General features: G+C 35.0%; 2 protein-coding genes and 1 long non-coding RNA gene across 12 annotated transcripts in view; 1 reads left to right on the top strand and 2 right to left on the bottom strand.

Moving 5' to 3' along the window:
- Positions 1–7,962, top strand: part of LOC105837358 (laminin subunit alpha-1) — a 143,174-nt gene extending 135,212 nt beyond the window's left edge. For 2 of the 3 annotated variants that reach the window (XM_036289106.1, XM_036289108.1), the window contains 17 exons: positions 70–382; positions 538–698; positions 829–967; positions 1,216–1,453; positions 1,565–1,738; positions 1,898–2,064; positions 2,294–2,452; positions 2,574–2,722; positions 2,928–3,215; positions 3,446–3,614; positions 3,742–4,155; positions 4,283–4,465; positions 4,753–5,087; positions 5,326–5,632; positions 5,841–6,288; positions 6,555–6,923; positions 7,020–7,962. In XM_036289106.1, the coding sequence (XP_036144999.1) occupies positions 70–382; positions 538–698; positions 829–967; positions 1,216–1,453; positions 1,565–1,738; positions 1,898–2,064; positions 2,294–2,452; positions 2,574–2,722; positions 2,928–3,215; positions 3,446–3,614; positions 3,742–4,155; positions 4,283–4,465; positions 4,753–5,087; positions 5,326–5,632; positions 5,841–6,288; positions 6,555–6,923; positions 7,020–7,165 (4,159 nt within the window). In that variant the 3' untranslated portion in view covers positions 7,166–7,962. The remainder of the gene's footprint in view (positions 1–69; positions 383–537; positions 699–828; positions 968–1,215; positions 1,454–1,564; positions 1,739–1,897; positions 2,065–2,293; positions 2,453–2,573; positions 2,723–2,927; positions 3,216–3,445; positions 3,615–3,741; positions 4,156–4,282; positions 4,466–4,752; positions 5,088–5,325; positions 5,633–5,840; positions 6,289–6,554; positions 6,924–7,019) is intronic. The other variant, XM_036289107.1, reaches the window with a different exon arrangement.
- LOC118646390 lies at positions 5,662–6,145 on the bottom strand. Its single transcript, XR_004963930.1, has 2 exons — positions 6,008–6,145; positions 5,662–5,903 (listed from the first exon to the last, which is right to left on the bottom strand). It is a non-coding gene; the product is annotated as an uncharacterized LOC118646390 (long non-coding RNA).
- A 602-nt stretch (positions 7,963–8,564) lies between the features above and the next one.
- LOC105838861 (patronin) overlaps positions 8,565–14,498 on the bottom strand; it is a 62,553-nt gene continuing 56,619 nt past the window's right edge. For all 8 annotated transcript variants that reach the window (XM_012684749.3, XM_028190694.2, XM_036289110.1 and 5 more), the window contains 3 exons: positions 13,117–13,311; positions 11,883–12,165; positions 8,565–11,758 (listed from right to left, as the gene is read on the bottom strand). In XM_012684749.3, the coding sequence (XP_012540203.1) occupies positions 11,614–11,758; positions 11,883–12,165; positions 13,117–13,311 (623 nt within the window). In that variant the 3' untranslated portion in view covers positions 8,565–11,613. The remainder of the gene's footprint in view (positions 11,759–11,882; positions 12,166–13,116; positions 13,312–14,498) is intronic.

The following is a 14,498-nucleotide window of genomic DNA, read 5'->3' as shown; positions in this document are numbered from 1 at the left end:
TTTTTTAAATAAATTGTTAATAATTAATATCTAATGCTATTTTTTAATAAATAATTCTGAATTAATTAGTGATGTTACCAAATACGTGGCGTGGCTAAATTCTCTTTACGACGCGACTGAGCCTTTAGCGGCCACTCAGGATGATGTTAAGGATTATGAGATAAAGTTGGACGATATGCAAATGATTATGGAAAACACTATGGAAACATTGTTCAGCTATGATAGTTTGTACAACCATATCAACGGGACATTTTCCGAAACCGAGAATCAATGTGCTCATATCGGGATGCTGCGCGACAAAACGAACGAAGCGATCACCGAGGGGAAGAAACTTGTTGATGAGGCTCATGGTTTATTTGTCGACGCGGAAAATAATATTCAAGTAGATATTTTAATTTTTTAGATAGATATTTTAATTTTTTAAATAAATGGGTGTGTAATAAATAACTAAATTTGTTATCGGCTTTGTCAGTGTTTTGTCATTATAATTAAAGACCGCAAACATTCTAAAAATTTATTCTTAATTCCCATTTTTAGGATCTCCCAGACTCGCGGGATAAATTAACATTTTGGACGGAGAAGCTGAACATGAAAGAAGAACTCTTGTACCGATTAAATTATGAGTACGACGAGAAGTATGTGGTGCCGGCAGTGCAACACGCGAAGAATCTATCCAGTTATGCCGATCAATATGTCAGGTGAGCATCCTGTTAGCATAATTAATTTAATCGATAATTACATCGCATTAAATCCAAAACATACGCTATCTCAACATCAGTGATATAATTGTCGATGATTTAATAATGTGATAATATTTTTGTTGAATAGTTTATTTGCCGAGACACGAGATATTGCGGCCAGTCCCCTAAAGGCAAGTCAGGCCTATAAGAATATCGTTGATGGTCTACAAGCGGCGAGAACCACTACACTAGCAGCCAAGGAAATTCTTGAGGACATACACAAAAAGGTAAAAAACGATTCTGTTTTAACTTTAGGACTTAATTTTATTTTTTCTTTGCATTAAACGTTGAAGTCGATATGTTAAAAATATATTGTCTTTTTCGATTTTTTATATAATTTTTTGAATTATATAAAATTTATATAAATTATGACTATATCAAATTTAAATCTGATATTTTTACACATTGATTTGGAATTGAATAATTTTATAATTTTGAGAGTCGGCTATAAATATAATGTAGATGTTTTTTCAAGGCTTTCCCTTCTTCGGGACAGAAATCTCTGTTGGATAATGCCAAGGAAGTATTAGCCAAGTCTTCGCAACAGTGGGAATTAGCGAAGGAGCACGGCAAACTAGTCAGAAACGCGAATGCTGAGTTGGAGGCTCAGAAGCAAGCTGTGCTTGTGTTGAAAAATACGTTGAACAGCACTGGGATAAAAGATAATGAGATAAATGTGAAACTACGTGAGTTGCAGAGTAATAGTAAAAAATGTAAGTCCATATTACGGATTGACTTTATTACTAATAATTCCAAGAAAGGAAATTATTAAATAAAATATATTTTAGCATTGTTGTGTATTAATAATAATTTTTTTTTATAAGTACATGAGGATCTATTAGATATTTTGGAGAACAATGATGACGTAGCAAACTCAGTAAAGAATACGCAACGATTGATCGACGATTACAAGCAAGGCATTACTGACAGACTAAAGCCGAAATTGCACGAATTAAAGCATGAAGGCGATTCGAAGATTGGCCTCGCCAGCGAAAAATGTAATAATTTTTCTAAAATTAATGTATATAATTAGCAGACTATTGATAATAATTTCGTCTTTAATTAATTATTAAATTATAAATTATTGTAAAAATATTTGTAGAAATTAATAAAAGTTATAAACTATACACATTTTAACAGAAATATTTGTATTCTAGTGTCAGAAGCATTGAGCAATATTAAGAAAGCCGATGCAAAATTAATAAGTTTGTCGAATGCCGCGATGAGGCGAAAAGCTGTTTTTGACAAGTGGAATGACACGTTAGCTTCGAAATTACAAAATCTCAAAGATAAAATTGCAGAGGCTCGAAATACTGCCGACGGGGTAAGAACAATAATTATTCTTTTGCTTACTTGAATATATCTTCATAAATTAAAATTAAAAAATTGATTACTTATTATTACATATTATTTTAACATTGGCTTTGATTCTTAATTTTATATAAAAAAATTTTTATAATTCAGTTATATGATTAATGATTTTCGAAAACAATAATTAAAATTGAATGATTGTGATAATTTTTAGGTATAAATTTATATCTTTTTATTTTTAGATTCGCGTTTCTCTGCGATCGGTGGAGGGTAAGGAATGTATCCGTTCGTACAGACCGGCGACGCTACAGCCTTCGTCAACGACGTCGATCGTAATAACATTCGCACTTCCAACTGCACACAAAGATGGTTCCTTGTTTTACTTGCCCAGTGGAATTAACGTATGTTCTATATTAATATTAATTTAGTAATTAGAACAATTAATTTTATGCATAAAGACAAATAATTAAAAATTGTGATATGTGATATTTAAGTAAAAATCTGGTTTATTGATTTTTTCAGGATGATTTTGTCGCTTTAGAAATAGTTGACAAAAAGGTGCGATTTTTATGGAACGTCGGTGGTGGTACTGGAATACTAACACATCCTGAGATTTTGGAAAGCGGCGATCTACAGAATGATAGGTTTTGGTATCGGATCGAGGCTGAAAGGTAAATGATAAATTTATATATATATATATATATATATATATATATATATATATTTATATAGATAAATTATATATATATATAATTAATATGTAAATATATAAACAAATGTAGATTGAAATTTAGTGATACGTAAAAAATAATTTGTAAAGTTACTCATTAATTGATTAAAGAAAGAAGTTAATTTCAAATAATTCCTTGATCTCAGAACGCGGCACACAGGCAAACTGAACGTACACAAACAGTCTTCGACGTCTGGAAAGTATCTTCCAGTCATTAACATGACTAATTCCGAGTATGGTCGTTTCGACGTTTTACCTACGGATCGAGTATGGATAGGAGGTATCCCTAAATCGCAAAGAAGACCAACAGAACTGATCGCCGGCAATGGTCTTCCAGGTTGCATTCACCAAGTGATCTTCGATGGAAGACAAATCGGTCTCTGGAATTTCATCACGACAGCACCGGACATGGCTTGTAAAGCTTGTGTGGAAGGGTAATATATTTGTCGTCAAAATTATTAACCAAATTCTCTTTCACATTCACTTTTATTTTTTTTTTTTTACTTGATACATGTGTAAATTCTGTATTTTAAAAAAATGTATAAATTATTTTATAGCTTAAATTTACTATCTGATATTATATAATATTATCTAATTATAAAATTATTATATAATTAAAAAAATGTTTTTCTATTATTCTATTATTGTATTATTAATGTTACAGAGTGGAAGATGCCAGAAATGATATTGCTTATAGTTTCAATGGAGAGGGCTATGCTGTGAGAAACAGAGTTTCATCGGGTCCATACAATAAATATATGTTTGGAGTTTCGATTAATTTTCGAACATACGATGAAAATGCATTGCTATTTCTAGCCATTAACAAAGATAATGTACGAATTTTTAAAAAAATTTTTGTGTATTTTTATATTATGAAAATATTTTTTAAACCTATTAAGACATCGATTTAATTATATCACAACTCGATTGAATTTTTATTGTATAATTTATTATAAACAGAATCAGCACATCATGATTTTCCTGCGGGAAGGAAAAGTTATTCTCCATGTCGGTTATGGTGGGAATATTAGTTTGGAAATGTCCTCGACTTATAAACACAACAATGGCAACTGGACGAAGGTAGACGCATTCCGTCAGTATCAAGTACACAAAAACATCGAAAAATGCAGCCTTAGCATCAATAACGACAAGCGAATTGCTGTACCTTCGCCACAACCTGAAAAGGAGGATATCCCGGATTTGGCGCAGGCCAAATATTACATCGGTGGCGTACCACCGAGCTTCCGCGACGAAAAACTAATATTACCCTCACAGGTGTCGTTCCTCGGATGCATGTCCAACATTGTAGTGCAGGAGGGTTACGACCCCATGGCCGAACAATATTACGGGGTGGAATCCAGTTGCGGTAATAAAGTATGTGTATAAGTGTTATTATCTTGTAGCTTATTCTTCAAAATAGATCTTGTTTTTAAACATTTTATTTCAATTTTTTAAATATATTTAGAATATATTAAAATTAAACATAAATTTATTGTCGCAGCCATTGAAGATAGTCGGATTTTACGGTGATGGATATCTCGAGCACTCTGCGTTTACTCTGCGGAAAATTCAATCCGTTTTAAGCTTTTCCTTCAGAACTATGCAGGATGCAGCTATGCTTCTTCTCTCTACATTCGAAGGTCACGAAGATAGATTGAGTGATAATGCTAACGAAGCAGAAAAAGTAAGATTATTATTATAATTTAGTATTATTTAATTTTTATTATAAAAAGAATTATAATTAAATGTATAAAATAATTTATTATAATTCGAATAATAATTATAAGTTTGAATAATTCTCTGAAAAATAATTTGAATAATTCTCTTTAAGCCATTAATAAAAAGATACATTATTATTTACAAACGTATAAATAAATTATATGACAAGATATTATTTGCAATAAGTTGTTTAAAAAACTTTATTTGTTTTACAATCAAGAAATTGAAATTAATTTGAATTGGTTTCTTCAGAGAAATAGCTACTACTCCGTATGCATTTTCAATGGACAAGTGCATGTTCGCTTAAATGCTGGTCACGGTGAGTTGATTCTTCAATCGAACAACACTTTCAACGATGGAAGATATCACTCGATCACCGTTATTAAGAAAAGAAAAGAAGTGGAGCTGAGAATAGACGACGCATATCAAACATCAGGAAAATTACGTAACAGTATGGCAATCAAGGCTCCTGATTCAAATGGGGGATTATTCTTTGGTGGGCTACCGGCTCTCATTAACAATACAAAAATGGTAGCAACTAACACGCCACTGTACGGCGCTATCAAGGATGTGATTTTCAATGATGTGTAAGTCAGGAAGACCAATTCGAATAATTATATTTGAATATTTTATCTCACACACAAACTAATCATGTGTTCTTAAAAATTAAGAAATATATAAACAATATAATGGAGAAGAAAACTTTATATATAGAAAAATTTTCTACATCTTCAATTTAATGTTTTTTATAATAAATCAATTATTCCTTTCTTACATCAGTTCAAAGATACATTGTAATATGATTCATTTATAATTTTTTTTTAGAAATCTTCAATTCGATGATGCAGTTAATTTCGACCACGCTTTAATCGGCCGTTCTGGACCAAGTATGGGAAAGGACATGCCAAGTTATGCGCCGTCGGCGCCATTGTCCCGAGGGATGTCTACGCAACCCGAAGGATGCCAGAAGGTGCCTTATTACTCACTGGAACCGGGTGCTTTAAAATTCGGCGATAAGCCACACAGTCACACGCAGCTTTATCTTAACTTCAAGAAATTCTGGGAGAAGAAATATACGATAGAATTCGATTTTAGGACGTACTATCCTAACGGGTTGCTGTTCATTACTCCGGTAAAAAATCTATGTTATCATAATTTTGCTCTTTTATAATTTTATTTGTAATTGGTTTGAACTTATTAATTTAACAAGATATACATTTTGTAAGAATGTTCGGATTTTTACAATACCAATCTTCGATTTAAATATAATTATAATTCTTTATTCTTTATTTATCGCTTCCAATTTTTAGTTAATTAATATTACAGTTGCTTATTAAAAGTATTTACAGGGTATTCGTTTAAAGCACTATCTGATGGTGCTCATCCGGGACGGACAGCTTCTTCTGATAGTGAGGAGTAAACAGAAAAAAGAAATGTTGTTCAAGACACCATTCAATGATGGCAATTGGCATCATGTAGTTATCAGCCACGAAGAAAGAAAACTTACTCTATTAGTAGATACTCAGGCACCTCGCATCCTCAAAGTACCGAAGAGGATCGGTCTCGCGTCTATGATGTACATCGGCGGTCTTCCGGAAAGTGGAACGCCTATCCCGGAACAAGTGGTCGTCAGATTGGAGACACTGAAAGGATGTATCAGAGGCCTAAAAATAAATGGAAACGTTTACGATATGGTAGGCTCTACCAGTAGAGCTTTCAACGTCGGTCAATGTTTCCCGAGTGTCGAGAGCGGAGCGTATTTCCAGGGCGAGGCTTATGCTATTTATCGTAAGTCTTAATTAAAAAACAATTTAATGAGGCATAAGAGAAACTTAAGAGAAAGATGTGAAAGAAAATTGTTTACATTTAAAAATAATTTAATTTAAAATTTGAAATAATTTTTTTTATTACGAAAACATTTTAATTGACAATGTAAAAGATATGAAATAAAAAAAAATTAAATTGCATTTACATTTTTCAATATAAAATATTTTTTCTTAATTTAGTCTCACTTAGTTTTAAATCTTCGGAATAACGATTTTATATTCTTTTAGGAAATAACTTCGAAGTGGAGGGCGTGCTCGAACTTCAACTGGAATTCAGAACGTCGGAAGTGTCCGGCGTGTTACTGTCAATTACCGCACCAAATGGCTCACCTTCTCTGTCACTGGAACTCAACAGTGGCAAAGTGATCATGTCGGGTGATCTAGGCGACAACAATCCGCTATACGTGGAGCAGAGCTTTGCCAGTCACTACGCAATCTGCGACAATCAATGGCACAGGATACAAGCCGTGTATAACGATGAGGAACTGGCGCTCAAGGTGGACGAGCTGGACCAAAAATACGGCCTGCCCGCGAACGTCAATTATCATTTCAATAGTTCTATCTTCTCCGGTCCGTTGTACATAGGCGGTATACCAGGTAAATGAAAGTTGCGTTAAATAGGTATAAGCCTGCATAATAAACGGAAAAAAGAACATAGAAGCAGCTTAACTAACACTGCCTTATTGTTTCCAGCAACGGCTCAGAAAGGCTCGCTTTTAACGCGAGACCACTTCAATGGATGCATTAGGAATGTGATGATAAGAGGAGAGAGGCGAGATTGGACGGACATGGCTGAGCTTCACAACATCCATCTAAGCTCTTGCCCGGTTCAATCATAGCAAGGATGTAAAAGAAAGAATAATTACCTCGGCGTTTAGCGCTTTTAGTTCCAAAGACTGCTCGAAAAGTCGCATCGGGTTCAACAATCGCACCGGGATTAATGTGCCATATATATTCACAGACGACGAGTTCTTTAAGATTTAACAAAGCCAAAAGATGCTAAACCGTAGACCGTTCCATTAGGCTAATCGTCGTAACATGAAGTTAGAGAAAAAGAAAAGGGAGTGAGAGAAAGACAGTATGTGTCAATCTCGCTGTGGCAGACAAATGATGGCACGAATAATTTCGTCGTATACACGCAAGCCATGCATAAGACGTGTAGACAGTGAACATTTTACGTGGAAATAGCCGAGACCACTGCCATATAGTTTAATTATTCGCCGTAAGACACAAACAACTTGTACATCAGTATTTAATATCGTTATTTATTATCGTTAGCGTAGGTCCGATCGCGAGTGATCACCACGTTGATGAGCTAGCAAATAAAAAATAACGCGATTACGTTTTGTACTTTTATAGTTAGGTTTCTACTAGAGTCCGATATGTACATTACAGATTTTTTATATTCGAAAAATTTCGAAAAACATGCAAGTGCCCTGTAAAAAAAGAGAAGTGTCCTTTAATCACGCACACAGAGAGATGATGATCGAAGAATATTTATATCTAATCTTCTCTCTCGAACATAACACACGCACACTTTTTTGTTGAACTGTAATATATTACATATACACAAGGAAAATTAACAAATGACGAATTCGCTGTTATGTATAAAATATATAACAAGAGAAAACACGCATGGGGTTGTGTTGCTTTGATTTATCCTCTTTAAAATACACAAGGTATCGTATGAAGTACTTCACATAAACTTTAAACGCAGCTTTATCAAATTTTATAATGCAATTTTTCCAAAACGGAAGTCTAATTATTGAACATGAAAACTCGAAGAGTTCTGGATAATTAGACGTCAAAGAGAGAGGTAAGAAATCCATATTTTTATTTATGAATAGAATTTTTCCTTAAAGATATTTTATTTAAAAATTAAAGAAATTAATGTCAGAGAAAAATCCAGATCTCTCAAAGAACGTATCGCTAAGGCAACAATTGATGATATAAGTTATCTTTATACGTATCTATCCGCGGAAGAATAAAAGTCTATTATAAATGGGTTATTAAATTTTATTAATGACATTCGCTGCGAAGATGCTAACAGTAAATTATGACCCAAATCTTACATGACGTATTGAATAAATATACATTATCATCGAGTAGGTAGATATACGTTTTTCTTCGTTTTATGTGTATATAAAAACATAATATTTACAGAGACACGGATAGAAGTTCGAGAACTGATATATTCGTCTTGATCGTCAAAACTTCAGCGATAATAAAAATCGATAATTATTACGTAACAATAATCGTTTATTATTATTAGTAAGCGCGATTTAACTGCGGCGTACAAATTTACATCGTGCCGCAGATATTCAATTGTGTATGTGTGTGTGCTTCGGTTTCCCGTCTCTCTTCCTTTCATCGTCTCGGTCTATCCCATTTTTTGTTTAAATGTTATTTAATTGTCGCATCCAAGTCTTTTTTTTCATCAGCCCACTAATAATACCTATTCTTCAAAAAATATAAATATCAAGCATAAGCGACCAATATCGAGAGATCTCTCTTAACGTCATAACTCTGTAATCAATCCCATTTCCACAAGCCATTATTCTCGCTGGCTCTTAAGATTAATGACTATGTATATATTTATATTTATATATATTAATTGCAATCAATTCATATATCTTTTTCACTCTCCTTTCAAACATCACCATGGACTTACCGCATTCCATCTCAAGGATTCCACATTCTCTTTTTTCTTTATGGCGCGTACCTCACATTCGATATTGTCAGGTCGGACTGTTTCTGAGTCTAAGGTTCTCTATCTTATCGCTCTTTCTCCCTAGCATCATATTCGGATAAATTTACAACAGATACGGATATAGAACGGTAAACTTCTCTTCCTTTCTTTCGCTTTCTCTTTCTTATTATAATCTAGACGGAGTTTAATATCTCAAGTCTCTCATTACACGTGGTCGAACGGCGAAACGCGGGGCGACGTCAAGCTAACCATGACATCCCACGCGAATTGAAAATACATAAATTATCTCTCCGCAGTTTCAGCTATCGGAGAAACACGGGATTTCGATATGTCGTGTTGTATTTGTAATCATATCATTAATAATGTAATTCTGTAACGTTGCGTTACGCCGTGTCGCAGAATATGGAGGGTCTATCTATACTCGACAAGATTGTTCGTACCGAGTCGAAAACTTATCGTACAAAATAATCAGAGAATGATCCTAGAGGAAGCGTCCATGACGTCGTTTGTTGGGATGGGATCCCGCAAGACCAGATAGAAAATAATCGTACAAACGATAGACCCTCGATATTGTCGTATAAAATGTCTACTTGAATGTCTCTACCTATCTCTAGCTTCGTCTCCTCTCTATAACATTATAATGAAAGAAACGTATATCCGACTGAAAAAGTCCGTTCAGCGAGATAGGAAGCCAATGCCAGTCCTATACGAAAAGCGAACATCGAATTTATGGCACAATAAATTATAATAGTTCCTCCGATAAATTACGGACCGCCGCGTTCTCTGTTCGCTCGGACTGACTAAAGTTTCGCTGAGAGACGGCGGGGTATGTGTGTGTCGCGTTGTCGGTAAATTCTACGGGGAAAACGTAATGTACAGTAAACGAGAAACGGTTTGAAGAAAAATCAGACTGTCAATTCATTAAATATTTTTACGCACTTAGTCCAATTACATCGTTCATAACATAAGGCTTCATATTGTTTTCTTCCTTTCACTTTTGAGGAAGGCAGAGCATGGTTGGGAACTTATGAACTTTCGCGAAATCACACAAGATTACATACGGGAAAAAAAACACGGTTTACACGGCATCCATTCTCCACTTTCCTCTTACAAAACGATAAAAATTGAAGCGTATTCAGGAGGGAAAAGAAAACACTGCGAACTTTCCCTTCCCGACGGTCCTTCGACTTTTTCCGTGCGGCAACGATACTTACGCAAATATCCACTTTCTGTACACAATGACAACTATCTAAATCCGTTCGACGAAACACATCGCTTGCGATAAATCTTCAGCATAGGCATAAATTAATGCACGCGCGCACACATCACATGCGTTTCTTTTTTTTTTACATTACAGAGTTGAAACGCACAATGTCGCAGCTCGAGTGATCACTCGCCGGAAGAAACGGATTCAACGTATGTATCACGCCTGGATATACCGTAAGGCTTTCATCAGTGGTTCAACTAATTATGCAACGAACTTATTTACATGAACTGTCGTCGTTTGCATCCATCGCAATCTTGTTAGCAAGGGTTTCTCTCTCGGCGGAAATAAAAAAGGAGAGATTGGAAAAATCGCACTAAACGGTACAATCGTCAGCGGCGAGAAATGTATGAGAAATCATTAATTCAACTTCGTCCGTTCAAGCCGCATTGAGCACTAACGAGTATCTCAATCGGTCAAATATAATGAACAAGTATATGTATATTAAAAAAAATAACATCCTTTACAATTAAAAAAGGAATTGATATAAAAAGAGAAAAGTTATATTTTGCGAGGTTGCATTACATGTTACTATACAGAAAATAAAAACAAGTTTAAAGTCATGATTTGCGCACAAGATACATTTAAAAATTAATGATCCCTCACATGTTCATATTTATCATATACTCTTAATATACTCTTTAAAAAGTTTCAAATACAACACTAGATAATAATTATTGGATAATTTAGAACCCTTAGCCTTAGCGAAGGATGGAAAGAGACTTATGCGAATTGCAAATTACGCACAAGAACACAAGCTGCATCGTTGCCATCCTCCCTCATTTTCGCTTCGTCCCGTAAAATAAATTTTATGAAAAAAATCAGCTTTCACGCGCTTATCCATGAGAGTCATACGCCTACACAGTCGTAATACAGCGGTTTACACGATTACAAGGCGGTTACATGACGAGAGTTAGTCCGCAAAATTAAAGAAAATATGTACCTTAGAGATGTATTGACAACAAACCATACTTATAAGTAGATAATCTTATGACACAGTGATTGATGCTGACACTCAATGAAAAACAGATAATGCAAAAAAAAAAAAACGAAACGCATTCTTTCTGGTGTGACAACGATCCTTCAGTATTTTTTACCCCCTTCGAAAATGACGTGCGTGAAACGCGGGATTTGCGCGTCGATATAATTATTTCTTTATTCGGGGGTCAGCACCGATCAGTTGTCCTTATAAAATTGACTAAGAAAACGCAACGTATTCGCATTAATTTAATATGGGCCTGTATTAAAATAGTAACTATGAACAACAGAGGGCACAGTAGCATAATGTTAAGTGTGTGACCACTTGTGTAAAACTATATGACGAGCGGTATGTCCTTCTTGTTCGGCAAGTTCACCTTTTTACCTTGCCAAAGGCTGTTGTGTATCGTGAAGGCATCTATGGTCACCGTCAGATGCTTCGTGTGAACTTGCGAAAAACATTTTCCGCTGGAATTGTATCTAGGATAAAAAAGAAGCAATCAACATGTGTAACTGAGAGGCCTATAGACACAGAATCAATAAAAAAGTTTTGAGGCAGAAAAAAACAACAAAATGATTAAATCGATTCTTTAATTTTGCTTACTTAAAAAACTTGTCGAACATGTTATCGATGACTTGTTTGGGCCCAGTACCGTACAGCTTGGCTACTTCCTCCCTCTCGGGACAATAAGAATAAAGAGCGCGGAATTGGCAGCCAGCATCCCGAAACAGGATGAGAAAGTGTTTGCTCTCGGACCGGCCAATCTCTTCCAGGACCCTCGATTTGGCCTCTCTGTTCACCGTGCCGGGGAAGACACAGTATTCCACGGCGTTCAACATTATGTTGCGATTCGACTTGGCTATCGGCAGTTTATACAACCTCGGACCTATTTCAATAAAGGTATTAACAATATGAGTTGGTCTTTTAGCTTCTTTTCAAGAATATAACTTCTCGCTTATATATAAAACAATAACTGTCAAATACAATACGTTAGTTTTAATTTAAGGGGGGAAACTCGTGTAGATTGAAATTTTTTAGCAATTTTTTTTCTTTGCTTAAACTTATAGGAAATCTTCCGTAGAATATGAAAAAAATAGCAGAAACCGATTTGAGACTTTCTTTTATGTTATTTCCGTCAAAAAGTGAAACGGTCGCTTTGAGCGGAGAATGGAAATATACGGCATGCGGCGGGAGCTTAATCGTCGATCTTTTTTATAACGATGAAAGAAGGAGAAAGACAGAAGGAAGTGCAAGTTTCTTTATGTTTATTTGTTTGTTTGTTTGAGTTTAACGGTCGTGTTAAACGCGGTCGTGTTAACTTTAAACGCGTTTTTTCTTGAAACGCTAAATTTTTCACGCTAGGACGGATTGCTCTACTTGACCAATTTCGATGAAACTTTCAGAGAATATTCTTCAACTTATTGGCCATTGCATGAACCTCTCCAATTTTTTATTTTCAACGCTGAACAAAACTTATGAGCAATTATTCGTTAAAAAGTCAATTTTTTTTTAATATTGTCATTTTTGCAATTTTGTAAATTTTAATAATATTGGAGGTTTATGCAATGCACTTTGACATAAATTAAAGAAATTATTTTGGATTTTCTGTTTCAGACCATTTTTGAGCCGCCATTGCTAGCTTATTTGTCGATATTTACTAACAAAAAAATTATATCTTATAGTTAGTAATGTCAACAAAAAACACAAAATTTCAAATAATTCCATCCATTAGTTTTCCTCCCAAAAATTTCTAAAAAGCAGTTTATTTACACGAGTTTCCCCCTTTAATACTAACTATTTAATACTGTTTTCTTCTATTTATCGCTATGCCTCTTACCGTTGTAGTCCATCATAGAACTAGGTGTGCTGCTGATGTCACTGCTGCCGTCGTCGTAGATCCTCTTCTTCGACGTCATCAGAGCGGGTGGTAGCGACCCGGGACCCGAAGGTGAAGTCAGATGTCTCATGCTGCCCATACCTGGACTGGCGGCGCGTCTTGGAGGCGTCGATCTGCCCAGACCGCTGTCCGAATCTATATGTCGACACATCATACCAACCTGATCACTATTTGTACACCTGTGAATGCATGTTTCGCGAACCGAAGATAGAAATTTTCAACAGAGAGATGAACATCTATGTGTTATCATTCTTGTTAAAGAATAAGAATGATGGTATATCTTTTTCCCTTTTTTATCCTAAGCGATAACAAATCAGAATACGGAGATTCGATGTATTATTAATAATGGTTAGCCAACCCGCCAAGAATGTATTAGTCACTTGTTACAGGTTTGAAATACCTCCCTTGTTTTAAGTCTAGTTTTGCAATCTATGCCTCATTATATAAAATACATATATTTGGATATTTGCAATATACTTTATGATCTGATAAAAAATCGCTTATGTCTATCAGCTCGTTAAATTACTGATTGTACTAAAATGATTCTAATGTATATGTTATGATTCTCTAGCGTAACTAATTATCAAAACTATGAATCTCTCGATCAACGCTAGTGCGATAATTTATGCTGATGGTTCAAGTTCCAACGATCTAATCCGCGAGCGCGCTAATGCGACAGAAACGATTGATCAATTATTTTACATTAAATAATAGAACATGTAACAAATTCATTTACACCGAGCACGTGAATCTTGATTACATAGATCATATAGTTCACACGCGTTCGCAATGAATTTGCTATACTTCACGAGTTTTCACATTACCATGATACCTGGAAATAAGAATAGAAACGGGATATAGAAAACAGAATATTCAAGGCAAGGTGATGGGATAAACCAGGACACCTAGGTACCAGTTAGGAGATTATAAATTGGATAACCATAAATCCACCGATAGAACAAATCTGGAAAAAGACACCGATCGACAAGAAAATATATTTTTTGTACCCACACCCAGTGCTGTACAACAACAAGCCCAAACAAGCTTCATCGAGCGTTTTCTACGTAACAGCAGCAGCAGCAACGGCAACAGCGAAAATGAGTTGTCCTAAGAAAATAAAGAGACAAAGTTCCACCTTAACGGAAGCGCTGATAAAATGAGGAAGCGAAGAAATCATATGTAAATTGTGTATCGTTTGCTAAGCACGAGAGAGAGAGAGAGAGAGAGAGAGGGAGAGAGGGAGAGAGGGGAGAGAGGGGAGAGATAGGAGAGACTGGATATAGGTAGAGAGGAGATCTTTGCGTATCGGAGATATTGACTAG

This window comes from Monomorium pharaonis, chromosome 6, assembly GCF_013373865.1.
Source record: "Monomorium pharaonis isolate MP-MQ-018 chromosome 6, ASM1337386v2, whole genome shotgun sequence".
NCBI classification, from domain to species: domain Eukaryota; kingdom Metazoa; phylum Arthropoda; class Insecta; order Hymenoptera; family Formicidae; genus Monomorium; species Monomorium pharaonis.
This window is presented reverse-complemented; position numbering and strand designations above follow the sequence as displayed.